We start from the raw sequence: 14,768 nt of genomic DNA on the forward strand, positions 1-14,768 counted from the left end.
GAGAGCCACCTTCTTCCTGGACTGGAAACCTGAAGCTGCAGACACCTTTATACGAATCCCCTTCCTCAGCATCCGGTCCAGAAACTTGATACAGACGTATGTTCTCTAAATCCTGGGTGAAAATGAACTTTTTTTAAAAAATAAATTTATTTATTTTATTTCATTTATTTTATTTTTGGCTGTGTTGGGTCTTCGTTGCTGCGAGCGGGCTTTTCTCTACTTGCGGCGAGCATGGGCTACTCTTCGTCGTGGTGCACGGGCTTCTCATTGCCGTGGCTTCTCTTGTTGTGGAGCACGGGCTCTAGGCGCACGGGCTTCAGTAGTTGTGGCGCACGGGCTTAGTTGCTCCGCGGCATGTGGGATCTTCCTGGACCAGGGCTCGAACCTGTGTCCCCTGCATTGGCAGGTGGATTCTTAACCACTGCGCCACCAGGGAAACCCCTGAACTTTTATTTTAAAATATAATTTCTGAAGACCTCTCTGTAGTGGAAATTTCTTATTTTTTCTATTTAGAGCAGGCTTCACGTTGGGTAATTCTTCATTAGGGTATAAATCTCCTCCTGTTTAAGATGATCGATCATGCTACGAGGGTGCCTGGCACTGTCACAGGATGTACGAACTTACTTTAGACAAAACTATGGTGACACCTTAGGAAATGCTAAAAGCCCTTCATTGCTGCAGAAAGTAAAACTATATGACAGAGCTTCTTTAAAAACTTTGCATTTCTGAGCATAAAGTCACTTCACCTGAATCACCTGAAATCTTTTTGAAAGATTTCAAAAACTAATATCCATCTCAGCCCCCACTGCTCTACTCTCTGAAACCCCAAACTAAAGTAATCATCAAGAGTTTTGAAAACAAGCCAAAAAATTTTATTTACAAAAGTGAATTTTCACTCATTTTTATATTCTTATAATGTTAATGCCAATAGCAACAGTCTCTGGGATATTTAAAACCCTTGATTTTAAAATGCACTGAGGTTTGTGCAGGTCATCCCCCCCAGTTATATTATGAAACTTATAAAGGTTTCTTTAGCTTCGTTGTATGGTCACGCTTTTGTGCAGAAGTCACGGTTCAGGGTAGGCTTACCACCAGACATGATCACATAAGCATTGGCTGTGGGTTTCCAAGAAGCAAAGGAGCCAATCTCAGCAAAGCGCGCACCGGCACCTTCAGCTGTTTAAATGTGAAGAGCAGTTCTGCGAAGCTTGTGCTCCCTAAAGAAATGCAATGGGAGGGAAGGGGTCACGCATCTAAATAGATTCAGCGACACATCCTCTTTCAAAGAAGCTTCAGACACATAATCACATTTCAAGCTGGCGTTCTTCCATTTGAAAACAATTACTGAAAGATAATATTTAAACTATGAATTTCCCTAATGCACTACAGGGTATGATTTGATATAAAATTTTAATTTATCCATTCTGTACTTCAGAAACTGACCTGTAACCATATGTGAAACTATTAATACTGTTTAAATACATATATTACTTAAATATCTTTAATAAATGTGCCCATCTATCCTCAATTACCATAATCCATGCACTTAATAATTTACCTAAAAGAAAAAGACACAGGCTCAAAATGAGTAACAGAGAAGTTAATCTAAAGCCTCTTCCTCTAACAAGCAACGGTTCCCAACCTTGGTCCAACAGAGTCTGATGTAATTTATGTGGAGTACAGCCTGGGATCCGAGGCTCTGAAAGCTGCCCCGGCGACTCTGATGTGCAGCCAAGGTCAAGAACCACTGCTCTAAGGGGACGCAGTGAGTGTATGACCTGCAAATTCTATTAAGCATCATCTTCCTCTTTGCCTCCATCCTCACCACATGCCACTGTCCACAGTTCCCTTTCCTCAGCCCCAACATATACACATACATGATCCCGATGAGTCTCTAAGCCACAACAAGCATCCTAGTAGACACGCAGACAGCAGAGTGTACAGGTGGGTCATATGATCCCATGAAGACAGACAGAGAAGAGTCTCATGATACGAATCGAGTGGCTTTCTGATAAAGGCATAACTAACACAAGAAAGAGTTGTAATGCTGCACAAAATATGAAGAAAGCAACTATTGCTCTTCAGTATTTCCTTTTATCGACTCTGCCAGTAATCTGTGAATTAAATGTGTTTAATAAACCTCAACAGGAATTAAGAGATTTCCTATTTAATTGTTATCCACAGTGTTCCCAAGACCTTGCTAAAACTCAAAGACAGAGAACAAATACATATGAGCTATGGAAAACATCTCCAATGTTCTGATACACTGTGGACTCTAACAGACCATTTAGACTCTTTTTTTTTTGGCCACAACACGCGGCATGAGGGATCTTAGTTCCCTGACCAAGGATTGAACCCTCACCCACTGCAGTGGAAGCACAGAGTCCTAACCACTGGACAACCAGGGAAGTCCCCAGACCATTTAGACTTAATGTGACTTATCACTATGGTTAGGTTTAAATGTATCATCTTGCCATTTGTTTTCTATTTTCTCTGTCTGTTCTCTGGTTCCCCCTTTTCCTCTTTTCCTCTCTCTTGGACTGAGTACTTTTTATGATTCCCCTATAGCTCCTTTATTGCTTATTGGCTCTAACTCTTTTCTTATCTTAGTGGTTGCTTTATGATTTATAGTATCATCTCTATCACAGATTACCTTCAAGTAAGATTATACCTCTTCACAGGTAGTATAAGGGCCTTATGGCTGTAATTCCATTTCTCCCTGCCCAGCCTCTGAGCTATTATTGTCATACATTTTGCTTTTCAGATTTTATAAACCCCATAGTACATTTTTATTATTTTTATAATTATCTTTAAAAAGTATTTTTAAAAGAAACAAACCTTATGTCTATACCCATGTAGTTACCATCTCCAATGCTCTTCATTCCTTTGTGTAGATCCATATTTCAATCTGACATTATTTTCCTTCTTCCTCAAGGACTTACTGTAACATTTCCAGTAGTGTGGGTCTGCTGTTGATGAATTGCCTCAGCTTTTGTGTGTCTGAAAAAGGCTTTATTTCATGGTCTTTTTTTTTTTTTGAAAGATATTTTTGCTGGGTATAAAATTCTAACTAGATAGTGGTTTTCCTTTGAGTCCTTTACAGATGTTACTCCACTAATTTATCACTTGCATTGTTTCCTATGAAAAATATGCTATCACTCTTATTTTTTTCTCTGTAACATGTCTTTTTCCTCTGGCTGCTTGGAAGACTTTTTATCATTAGTTTTAGGCAATTTGGTTATTATGTGCTTTGGTGCAACTTTCTTCATGTTTCTCAGGCTTGGGATTCATTGAACTTCTTGCAACTGTGGACCTCAGTTTTCATTAAACTTGTAAATTTTCCACCCATTATTTCTTCGAGTATTTTTTTCTGTCCCTCTCCCCCATTTTTCTCTTCTTCAGGGACTCCAATCTCATGTAAATTGGGTCCTTTAAGTCCCAGAGCTTACTCCATTTTTAATGCTCTGTTCCTTTTTTTTTTTTAATTTTTTTCTTTTTGCATTTCATTTTGGATAGTTTCTAATGCTATGTCTTCAAACTCAGTATCTTTTTTTATTCTGCAATGTCTAATCTGCTATTAATCCCATTCAGTGTGTTTTTCTCAGAATTATAGTTTTCATCTCTAAAAGTTCAGTTATTCTTTTTATATTTCCATAACTCTTAATGTTCTGAAATATGGAATAATGTTACATGGAACTGAGTTATAATACCTGTCTTAATGCCCTTGTCTGCTAACATCCATGTCAATTCCAGGTCAGTTGTAACTGATTTCTCACCTCTTTCATTATAGGCTGTATTTTCCTGCTTCTTTGTATGCCAGACATCATGAATTTTACCATGGGTGCTGGATATTTTCGTATTTCTGTATTCTTGAGCTTTCAGGATATAGTTATATTACTTGAAAAGCAGTTTGATCCTTTTGTGTCGTGCTTTTAAGATTTTTAAGGTGGGCTAAAATATTTTAGTCTAAGGCTAAATATTTCTGTTTAATCTGTTTAGTCTAGGGCTAAATATTTCCCATCATTGAGGCAAGACCACATTGAGTACAGCCCCTTAAATTGTGAAATTGTGGGAACAGACACTGTTCCTGAACCTGTGCAAACTGGTTCTCTCTAATCCATTAGGACAGTTCTTCCCTCAGCCTTGGGAAACTTCTTCACATGCATGTGCTAATTAGTAAGGACTCTTCTGATATTTGAGGGGGACCCTCTGCAGACATCTGGCATTCTCTGTGTGCAGCTCTCTCCTCTCTGGCACTCCATCATGTAAACTCTAGCTCCTTTGGCTCCCTGTACTCTCAGTTCCATCACCTCAACTGAAGGAGTCTTCCAGGCTCTTCCTGGGTTCCCTCTCCCTCCTTCACAGTCTGGAAACTCTCAAGGCTGTTAGCTTTTTAGGGCCAATCACAGGGCTTATGTCATTTGTTTCTCATCTCTCAGGGATCACTCTTCTTCATTGCCCGATATACGTCTCAAAAGCCATTGTTTCATATGCAGTGGCCAGTTTTCTTTGTTGTTTTTTCAGCTTGTTTATTTTGTGTTGTTTTGTTTTCTTTTTTCAGGCAGGATAGTAAATCAGATCTCTGTTACTCCATCCTGGATGAAAAAGGAGATCTATGTTTTAATTTTTTTTCTTCTTTTATTTTTAGTACCTTGACTTTTATGCAACTAGGTGTGGTCTTCTTTGTATTTATCTTGATCAGGGGTCACTGTAGGTTGATGTTCATCATCCATTTTTCAAAATTCTTAGCCTCTGTCTCTTTAAATACGGCTTCTATCTCACGTTCTCTCTCCTCATATTCTGGGATCTCAACTACATGCATGTTCGACTTCTTCACCGTGTTCCACATCTCTCTTTTCTGAATTTCCCATTCATTTTTCTCTCTGTGCTTCAATCTGTTTATTTTCTACACACTGTCTTGCAGTTCATTTATCTGCTGTGTCTAATATGTTAATTAATCTACACACTGAATTCTTTGTTCTTTTTTTTCCTCTTTTTTTTTTTTTTTTGCTGCACCCACACAGCTTACAGGATCTTAGTTTCCCGACCAGGGATCAAACCTGGGCCCTGGGCAGTGAAAGCATGGAATCCTAAGAACTGAACTGCCAGGGAATTCCCTATATACTGAATTCTTAATTTTGGTTATATTTTTCAGTTTTAGAATTTCCATTTAACTCTCACTGATTCCAGATTTCTGGTGAAATTCTGTATCTTTTCCTCTATTTTCCTGGAAATATTAGTCATTTATTAGTCATAGTAACTCCAGATACTGGAGTTATGGAAGTCTGATAACTCCAATATCTGGATCACATACAAGTCTGTTTCTTCTACCTTTTATTCCTATTATGTCTTTTAATTTTGATTCAACACTGATACTATGAATTAAAAACTGTAGAAGTTTAAGACATTTTCTTCCTCCTATACAGGTTAATTTTTCTTCTATCAGGGAGGTAGCATGCAAGCAGATCTCCTCAATTCTGCTCTAGGCTAATTTTAGGTCTGGTGTGTTTCAGTGTTACCTTTCCTGCTAGGGCTTGGCCCTGCTACTGTTTAATGTGAATGTCTGGGATTGGCAGGCCTTGAGTACCGCCCTTTGTCTCCTTGGCTCTATGCTGTTGTTGGAATCGTTGCCCACATTTTTAGCCTCCTGGTTTCTGCTAGATTTCTTGAAGTTTTATCCTGCGCGTGTGTAGGTTAAGATTTGGCAAATGCCTCAAGGGAAGAGTGTGTCCAGGTTTTTGAGTTATTATTCCTCTTGTCCCCTCCTATCTGGGATTTTGCTCCTCAAGTTCTAGTCCTGGGCAATCATTAATCCAACCTCTGGCTCCTCTGCCCAGTAGCACTGCTGCTTTTTGCTGGGACTCTACTTCTTGTAATGAATTGACAAATGCCTCTGGGAGAAAGCCAGAGTAAATATGGAGCTCCTCAAATGAGTCCCTTCTCTCAGGAATTCTTGTCTCTCAATCAAGTCTGGTCACTATGGTTGCCACCAATTCCTTTAAACTTTATGTAGTTTGTTCACTTTTATATTTGCTTTTGTAGGAAGAGTCAGTCTAATGCGAGCAATTCCACTGTGGCCATAACGCAACAGAAGTCTCTAAACAGTGCATTTTCATCTGAGGTTTTCAAAGCAGCTATAAATCAGTAATATCATTAAACTCAAGTTTAAATGATTAAATGGACAAATTTTGTATCTGATTACATATTCTGAAAAATACAGTTAGATGCTAAGATTTTAAACTCTCTATTATGAAAACAATCAAATGTCAATACATACAAAATTAGGTACCTGTTCATTTCAAAGCTTTATAATATTAGAAATATTATGTTTTAAAAAAATCCAAACTGAAAACCCAAAAAATACAGAAAAATAACTTTAATAAAAATCAATTAACAGAGAAAAAGAATACGAACATTTAGTTTATTAGTATATACTGGTATCTGGGGCCCTGTGAAGAATCCATCCTCCTCTGAACGTAAATAAAGGTTTATGCATGTGTAATATTCGGATAGTTTGGGGTTTTTTTTTTTTCTTCCAGAAAAAGTTCTCAACAATAACACCCAAACATGAATGAAGCCAAAAACCTAACTGGAGAAAATAACTCAGTTTAGAAACACCTCCTAACAAGAAACTAAACCCATCAGCGGGTAATACAGGTACTGAAAAGAGGATGTAGATGTGCAATTACCTTCTAGTCCTATAGACGGCAGGTGTCGCGGGGCTGGCACTGAGTGGTAGACGAGGAAACAGGCCAGCATGCTCAGCTGCGACTCCTCGCAGGGCTGCCCGTTGAGGTAGGCTTGCACACACCCATCACCCCCAGCTGTGAGAGAAGCACACATGGAACAGAACCAATCGATTACAGAACTGAGAGGCACAAGGAATGCCTTCTTTTTATTATTTTCTCATCAAGAGCTCATTGAGCACTTACCATATACCACACAGGTCCTGTACTGGGCATTAAGGCTACTGTGGTAAACCAGACAGAGTGCCCGTCACTGCAGAGTTTAGAGTGCTGCGGGGGACGGAGATACTACATACCTAACGATGCAAACAAATGCTAATCATAAATTATGATGAGTGCCATGAGGGTGCAGTGGTCACCATGGACGTCTCCCCAAACACCCATTCTACCACCCTTCCCTCCACTGTCACATCTGAGGGGACTGACTGCAGCTCCAGGACTGGATCCTGATATATCTTGGCCAGAGGTTCTCAAACTTTAACAGGCATCAGAATCACCTAGAGGACTGATTAAAACACAGATGGGTGGGTCCCCACAATTTCTTGGATGGGGTCAGAAAAACTGTATTTCTAACAGGTTCCCAAGTGATCCCACTGTTGCTGCTCCAGAGACCACACTGTGAGAACCACTGGTCTGGGACAATCAGGGCAACCCCACTTCCCTGACACAGTGACTGGTTCAAGGACAGGCAGACCTAAGCCATTCAGAGAGACACTCTACCCCGGGGATTGATCGAGGAATGTGCACGAGTTCCAGTGCAAGCCAGAGACACAAGGAGATGCTTGAGAACATGTTTGCTAGAGGCTTCTGGGAAACAAATTCCTCATTCTTATGGCAAAGCTCCTGGAAGCAACTCTATTCTTCCTCTGAGTTGGAGGCAAGGAACTGTTACAGTCAGTTCATTGCCATCAGAAAGAAGTACTCTGAGGATAAAGCCATGGCACAGAGTGTCACTGATGGAACCTCAGAGAAATGGAGCTGGAGCCACTGGAGCGACAGCCTGCTGTAACTGTGGACTTCCAATTATATAAGTTTATAGGTGTCCTATTATTGGAGCCAGGCTGAGTCAGGCCTTCTGTTACTTGCAGACAAAGGCATTTTGATACAGAGAAAAAGGTTGGGAGACAGAAAGAGAGAAATAAAGACGGCAGGAAAGCTGCCTGAGGCAGTGTGGTCTTGGAAGCCCTGTGTGGAAGGGGCATGTAAGTGGAGGCTGCAAGAATGAGTATGAGTTGGGCAGGCAAAGAATGAGAGGAAGAAGGTTCTCAGGAGGGAAAGCAGCACATTCAACAGTCCCGTGGTGAGAAAGAACTCCATGCTTTTGGGGAACTGGAAGGGACCAGGGTGCCTGAGTGGAGTTTGTGAGGAGCAGGTGGTATAGAAAGAGGCTGTAGAGGGAGACAGAGGCCTTGCTGGTCATGCGGGGCCTGCTGGCCACATGGTACAGATTTTTTTCACAACTGAATCAGCAGCCTTTGCGAGGTTTTAAGCAGAAGTGTTGCATCTGTTTACTCTTTGAAAGACCATTGTCAGTTGACTAGAGACAGTGAGAGGGAGATGAGAATGAAAAGCAGGAAGACTTGCAGGAGGCTACAACAGTCGTCCAGGCAAGAAATAATCACTGTTTGTTCTAGGATAGAAGCAGCAAAATGTGGACAGAGTTAGGAGATATTTAAGAGTTAGGACTGAAAGGATGTGGTAATGGATTGGCTACCGCAGAAGACAGGAGAGGGAGGGAGAGGAAGGGGCAAGGGTGACTCCCAGAAAGGTAACGAAGGAATGACCGTGAAATAGTGATGAAACTAAGAAAGAATGGTCGGAGGGTTTTTCTTTAAAAAAAAGAATTGGGAAAGTGTGCTGTCACAAAGGTCAAGGGAGGTCTGTTTCCATAAGAACGAGAGGGAGCGACAGGAAGACTATCAGGGGTCCACTGAACCGGACATGAGGATGTTAGTCTGGTGGGAGTGGGAACATCTGGGGGTGGCAGCAGGAGGGGTGATAAAGGAGACAAGAGGAGACCCTGCTGTGGCAGCCTGTCAAGAGAGGAAGGAGAGAGCACGGTCGCTCACAGTTCCTCGTCAACGACTTTCTCATGCCTACTGGCTTTTTTTTTTTTTTTTTTTTTTGCGGTACACAGGCCTCTCACTGTTGTGGCCTCTCCCGTTGCGGAGCACAGGCTCCGGACGCGGAGGCTCAGCGGCCATGGCTCATGGGCCCAGCCGCACCACAGCATGTGGGATCTTCCCGGACCGGGGCACGAATCCGTGTCCCCTGCATCAGTAGGTGGACTCCCAACCACTGCGCCACCAGGGAAGCCCTTGCCTACTGGCTTTTTGTTTCACCGATTTTCTCTACACTTTTTCTGCTTCCAATTTCACTGATTTCAGCTCTTATATCCTTGCTTTGGGTTTATTTTGTTTTTCTTTTTCTAATTTCTCAAAGAACTTAGATTAGTGATTTGAGACTTTCCTACTGTAAGCATTTAGCACTATAAATTTCCCACTTTAGCAGGAAGACTTACACTACAAAATTTCAAAATTTACTCTAAACCTACAGTAGTTAGGGAAGCACAGTACTGGCATAAAGACAGACAGACATACAGATCAATCGTACAGAATTGAGTCCAGAAACAGACTCACACTTATACAGTCCACTGATTTTCAACAAAGGCTCCAGAGCAATTCAATGAGAAGGAAAAGTCTTTTGCACAAGTGGTCCTGGAACAACTAGATATCCATATTTAAAGCTGAGAAAAAAGAAAACTCCCAGCTCACACCAGGCATAAAGTAGGAGAACATATCTGCAAAACACATCTGACAGAGCTTGCAGCCAGAATATGTTAAAAACCCCTACAACTCAACACTCAAGACAGCCAATTTTAAAAATGGGTAAAGGTTTGAAAAGACACTTTGCAAAGGGTATATGAATAACTAACACACGCAAAAATAATTAACATGACGAGTCATCACGGAAATGCAAATTAAAACTACAATGAGACACCACTACATATTCAGTAGACTGTCTAAAACTACAGACTAACAATGCCAAAATCTGCACTGCATCCCACTGCTGGCAGGAATGTAAAATGGCACAATTTGGAAAATAACTAACTGAGCATGTCAATGGGTGAATGTACAGATGATATAAGAATGGCAGAATGTTGATACTGTTGAAGGTGGGTAATGGGATTTATTATACTATTATGTTTACTTTGCATTATGCTTTAAATTTTCCATAATAAAATATAAAAGTAAATAAAACTTTTTAAGTTCTTCAACTTTAAACCCATTTTCTTTGTTCAATTAAAATCCATTGGAGGAGATAAATCACAAAACATGTACACAATATGATCAATCTGCTCCATTTTCAGACTTCATGGCTATAGTTTGGGTTACTAGTGAGCCACCTTAAAAGTCCATATATTCATCTGTGATTTCACTGAGACACAAATATGAATGACATTTTCCAGTGCTGTCACACGGCCTCTGCATCGTCATCTAATTTATTGTTCTCCACCCCAAAGCTAATAGTATCTACGCGGGCCTCACTGTTGTGGCCTCTCCCATTGCGGAGCACAGGCTCCAGATGCCCAGGCTCAGCGGCCATGGCTCACGGGCCCAGCCGCTCCGCGGCATGTGGGATCTTCCCAGACCGAGGCACGAACCCACGTCCCCTGCATCAGCAGGCGGACTCTCAACCACGGCGCCACCAGGGAAGCCCAAGAGTTTTTTTTAAGTGATAGTTCTTTTTAAATAAAAAAATAAATACACATTTTTGGCAATCAGAGTGGCAAGTCAAAGCTGGTGAAGGTTACTTACAATGCTGTAACCCAGCACCACCAAATGCCCTAAAGAGCAGTGAGGAGAAAGCAATTCAGGGCACTGTTTTAGAGAACGCTCTAGTCACTGCCAAAGCTTCATCACATTATATGAAACATGCAAATCAGAGAATCTGCAAAGGTTTAAGGACTTATTTCTTATCAACAGCAAGGGTCTGCTATGGGTGATCAAACACTAAATTGAAGTAAAAAAGAACATCAACACCTATAAAATAACATGTATTTTTCTCCCAAACATGAGAACAAAATTATCATATTTTTAGAAATTGTGAAACTGCACGAGCTTTCAAATACCAAGAAGAAATACCAGAGCACATGCAGGTGTTAAACATAAACACTGGGAGTTTGAAATTGCTGTTTTCCATATATATCACTCACAATCTGGTTTACAGTTAAATCTTTTCGGAATTTTTTTTTTAGAGAAACAAATAGTGTATTCATATCGGGGGAGAGATGGGTGCAGATGGAAAATAGGGAGGCAAGGGTCCCCCTCATGTTTGCCAAAAACCACTGCTCCATCCGCCTCCACCCTCACCTCCCTCCTCTGGGGAGGGGGCCTGGCAGGCTCCCCGCTTCTAGTGGGTCTCCCTCTTCCTCCTCCCCTGCACCTCCAGTGCCTGGGCAGAGCCCACCCCGGCTCTAAAGCCGGGTGAAGACAGGCTCAAACTAACGTTCTTCCCCCTTCCTCCACCTCCCCCTCACTCCCATCTCTTGTCTAACTAAAATACAGAAAAAGCAAGAGCAGCTGGGACCTGGGAGCATCAGTCACCCGGGGGCTGGGGCAGGGCAGGCAGCGGAGCCTCAGCCAGGTGTAGTGGAACACGCAGATAGCTTTAAACATAATTATATTCGAATTCCTGGGTTCTACCAGTTACTAACAACTTTACAGAATTAGGAACTGTTCCTACTGATACCACTAGAGTTAGTATTTACTCAAAGCAAGTTGCTGTCAGATACATACTGGAAGCATTAGAACTGAAAAGAATAAAAAGATCAAGGGGTTAACTATTAAAAATCAATTTCAGGCATATATTACACATCAAACAGCTTTCCATATATCAAAAGGCCCCATCACTCGCCTCCCATGATTACTTCTACACTGTCAGGAGTAATTTCACAGTCTCCCTGCAATCACAAGGCAGTGCTTCCGCTGACAGAAAGCCGGTTACATATGCCCCAGGTCCTCACTGACTGACTCACAGAACTGGTAAAAGAAGCATTCACTCTAAGTCCACATCAAGTTTTCAGTGTGCACAGGGCAAAGGCAGAAAAAAGGGCCTCAGGTAGGTGACAGGCCACACCCCTAAGAAACAGAAGAGAGAGGCACTGGAAAGAAACGTGATCTGATGTTAGAAAAAATAAAACAAGTTCCTAAGTGTCAAGTGGTATTTAAAATGCTATATATATATATATATTCTCCCCGTGGCTTATAAAGCAGAGTTAAATATATTTGTTAAAGAAGTTAAAGTAGATAATCAATGTAATTCATCGAACTGGAAACATTACATCTATAGCCATTCGGGATTGTACTTAGACTTATCTTGCTTTCCAATGGAAAAAAATGGTCAAAACAGAAACACCTGAGTCCCAGTGTAGCTTAAAAACACAAAGGGCGCAATGCTGTTATTACCTTGTAGCCACTGGTCCAGAGTATTATCAATAGTGCATTTGACAACAGGGAGGAATTCCGAGTTCATAAAGAGCCCTCGCTTAGGGTGGTTCTGCAGCCGCTCCTGATGGCTTCTGGAGCTGAAAAACTCTAACACCAACTTTATCTGCCAAAGTTCAGATGTCTCGGACATTTCTCTTCTTCCCAGTCTTCTTACAGCCTTGCAGAGAAAAGAGAAACAGCAATCTACTTAATGAAAGAGTAAAGATGCTAACTGTCACTTCCTCAGAGTTGTATACTAGAGTATTTTTTAAACGTGCCTCATAAGATCAATAAAGGGCAGAGGGGAACCCATTCTGGGTTTTGCTGCAGTCTGCCCCACAGAGGAGCCCCCTACTGGGTTTACATACATGGCCCACTCTCTTCAAAACGAACATGAACAGCTTTCAGGTGAAAAAACAGCAAAGGCAAATGAGCTCATTCTTGGCTCAACGGCTCTGAAAAATGAAGACCAATAGGTCTACAGCCAGTCACCTCTGGGAAACCCAGGTTGGGTACAATGACATGGCCAGGATCAGGCCAGGGATTCCAGGGGTCAGAAGGCAGAAGTATTATTGATAGTGCTGTTCTTGGGACCCATCTGCAAAGTCACCACGGCTGCAACCAGAAGGGATGTTCTTCTCTAGATACACACCCACAACTTCAAGGGGTGAAGAAGGTTCAGAGTGTAAAAAGAGAACACACTCTCAGCCAGCAACTAAAAAATGCAACTCATTACTTGGCTGTTGTATAGAGAGATACTGTGAGAAGCAGTACCAGTGTGGACATCATATATTCATACTTATCAACCAAAAAGGTGGATACCTGACACTAATGGCATTCTAGGCCTACTCGGTTACACTGGAACTGGCCTTTTAATTAAGATTGTTACTTAACACAGGTTTTGGGGAATTATCTCCTGTGTTCTCCCACTCAGTTTTTCAGTAGAGATTATTTTTCCATTAGAGATTACTTCCTTTGACTTTAGACACTGAGTCCCAAATTCTCATCTGTGAACTCATTATATCATAGTCACTCGAAGGGCTGTTTAAAACTACAGATCCTGGACTTCATCTCAGAAATTCTGATTCAGTAACTATGGAATAGGACTTGAGGATCTGAATTGTTAAGATTTCCCAGATAAATTTTAGCCAAGTTAGAAAACTACTGGCTTAGTTTAACTGCAAATTTGAGTCTGAAAGATATGACACTATTTAAAAAGCCATATTTATTACTAATAACCTAAAGTGAATAAATTAGTCTGATCCTTTAGCAAAGCTGTTGAGCATTATCTTCTGTATTACCCCTTTTAGGCCCTTTTAAAACAACAGTAACACGAAAGAAACTTAAAAACGAACTCCAGCTCCCTAAGTCCCCACATGCTGATGCCGTAACCTCTGCGAGCTTAATTACGCAGGTGTAACGCACACTACTGCTATCCTCAGGGCACCGTCTGTTCGCTTACTGCTCACTTGCATAATCTTTTCCACCAAGAGACTTTATCAGGAGGAAGGCAAGAGACAGGAGGATGCCAGGGGAGAAAGGAGGGGAACGTGCTCTTCCTCTACTCGTCAGAGGAAGAGGCCAGAAGAGGCGAACCCCTGGAGTAACCCCACTTGTCATCATAAACTCTAAGCTATACAGAGCTTTCAACTTTGACAGGGATTCCTTTTTTAAAATTCTAAAAGCAAATGAGAAACTAAAGAGATGGACATAGAGAGAATCTTACCTCACTGTTCGTATGTTATGTGAAGTACAAGATAAATCTCATCAGAATTGGAATAGGTTTTTTGAACCATACCTGATCCATTGCTATGTATGCAGGTAACATCTCCGGGGTCTCCTGGGTCACACATTCATATAGTACTGAAGAAAAGAGATCCAGAATTTCCTGTTTCTGTGGAAAGTCAGAATCTTTTTGTAGCACATCAATGTATATTCCAAAATCAATTCAAAAAACAACTGTAAAGCAATTACTATGGCCCATTCTTAAGTTCTGCAGTGAATGATATAAAAGGGCAAAACAGCTAGGTCTTTATAAAATCAAAGTGCATGCAATATTAAACACCAATGAAATATAACCAAAATTAAGTCCCATGGGACAGTTACGGCTGTAAGTGCTGTGGATGAGAGGAGTGAACCACGCTGCGTAAAATCAGCAGGCAGGACATCACAGAGCTATGTCTTGGGTTGGGCTGGCAAGAACAGGATCCAGAAAGGGCGCCCAGGATCCACCACACCAAGATGCAGTAGAAACACTGAGCAGAACAGGTTAGGGGGAGCCTGCAGAGCAAGCCCAGCTGGGGTTAAGGGCAGGCGTGGGCTTTCACCAGAGACCTGCGGTCTTGAGTGCAGGCCCCAGCCCTCACTGGCTGTGTGATCTTGGGCATGTGACATCTCTCAGTGGTAGTATCCCCATCTATAAACCCACAACAATAAAGTACCTACCCTCTGGGTCAGAATTAAAGGAAAAACGTACAAAGAGTACTGAGCAGAGTGCCCAATATACAGTGAAAATTCAGTAAGTAAGTGGCAG

At 41.5% G+C, this 14,768-nt stretch overlaps 1 protein-coding gene across 1 annotated transcript in view; it reads right to left on the reverse strand.

The window, feature by feature from the left end:
- Positions 1 to 849: 849 nt before the first annotated feature.
- The window catches only part of ANAPC1 (anaphase promoting complex subunit 1), a 100,237-nt gene continuing 86,318 nt past the window's right edge, over positions 850 to 14,768 (reverse strand). Inside the window, exons 44-47 of the mRNA XM_065890960.1 lie at positions 14,034 to 14,129; positions 12,215 to 12,413; positions 6,690 to 6,824; positions 850 to 1,217 (exon numbers count right to left, since the gene is read on the reverse strand). Coding sequence (XP_065747032.1) covers positions 1,102 to 1,217; positions 6,690 to 6,824; positions 12,215 to 12,413; positions 14,034 to 14,129 — 546 coding nt within the window. The 3' untranslated portion in view covers positions 850 to 1,101. The remainder of the gene's footprint in view (positions 1,218 to 6,689; positions 6,825 to 12,214; positions 12,414 to 14,033; positions 14,130 to 14,768) is intronic.

This window comes from Phocoena phocoena, chromosome 14 (genome assembly GCF_963924675.1).
Source record: "Phocoena phocoena chromosome 14, mPhoPho1.1, whole genome shotgun sequence".
NCBI lineage: Eukaryota > Metazoa > Chordata > Mammalia > Artiodactyla > Phocoenidae > Phocoena > Phocoena phocoena.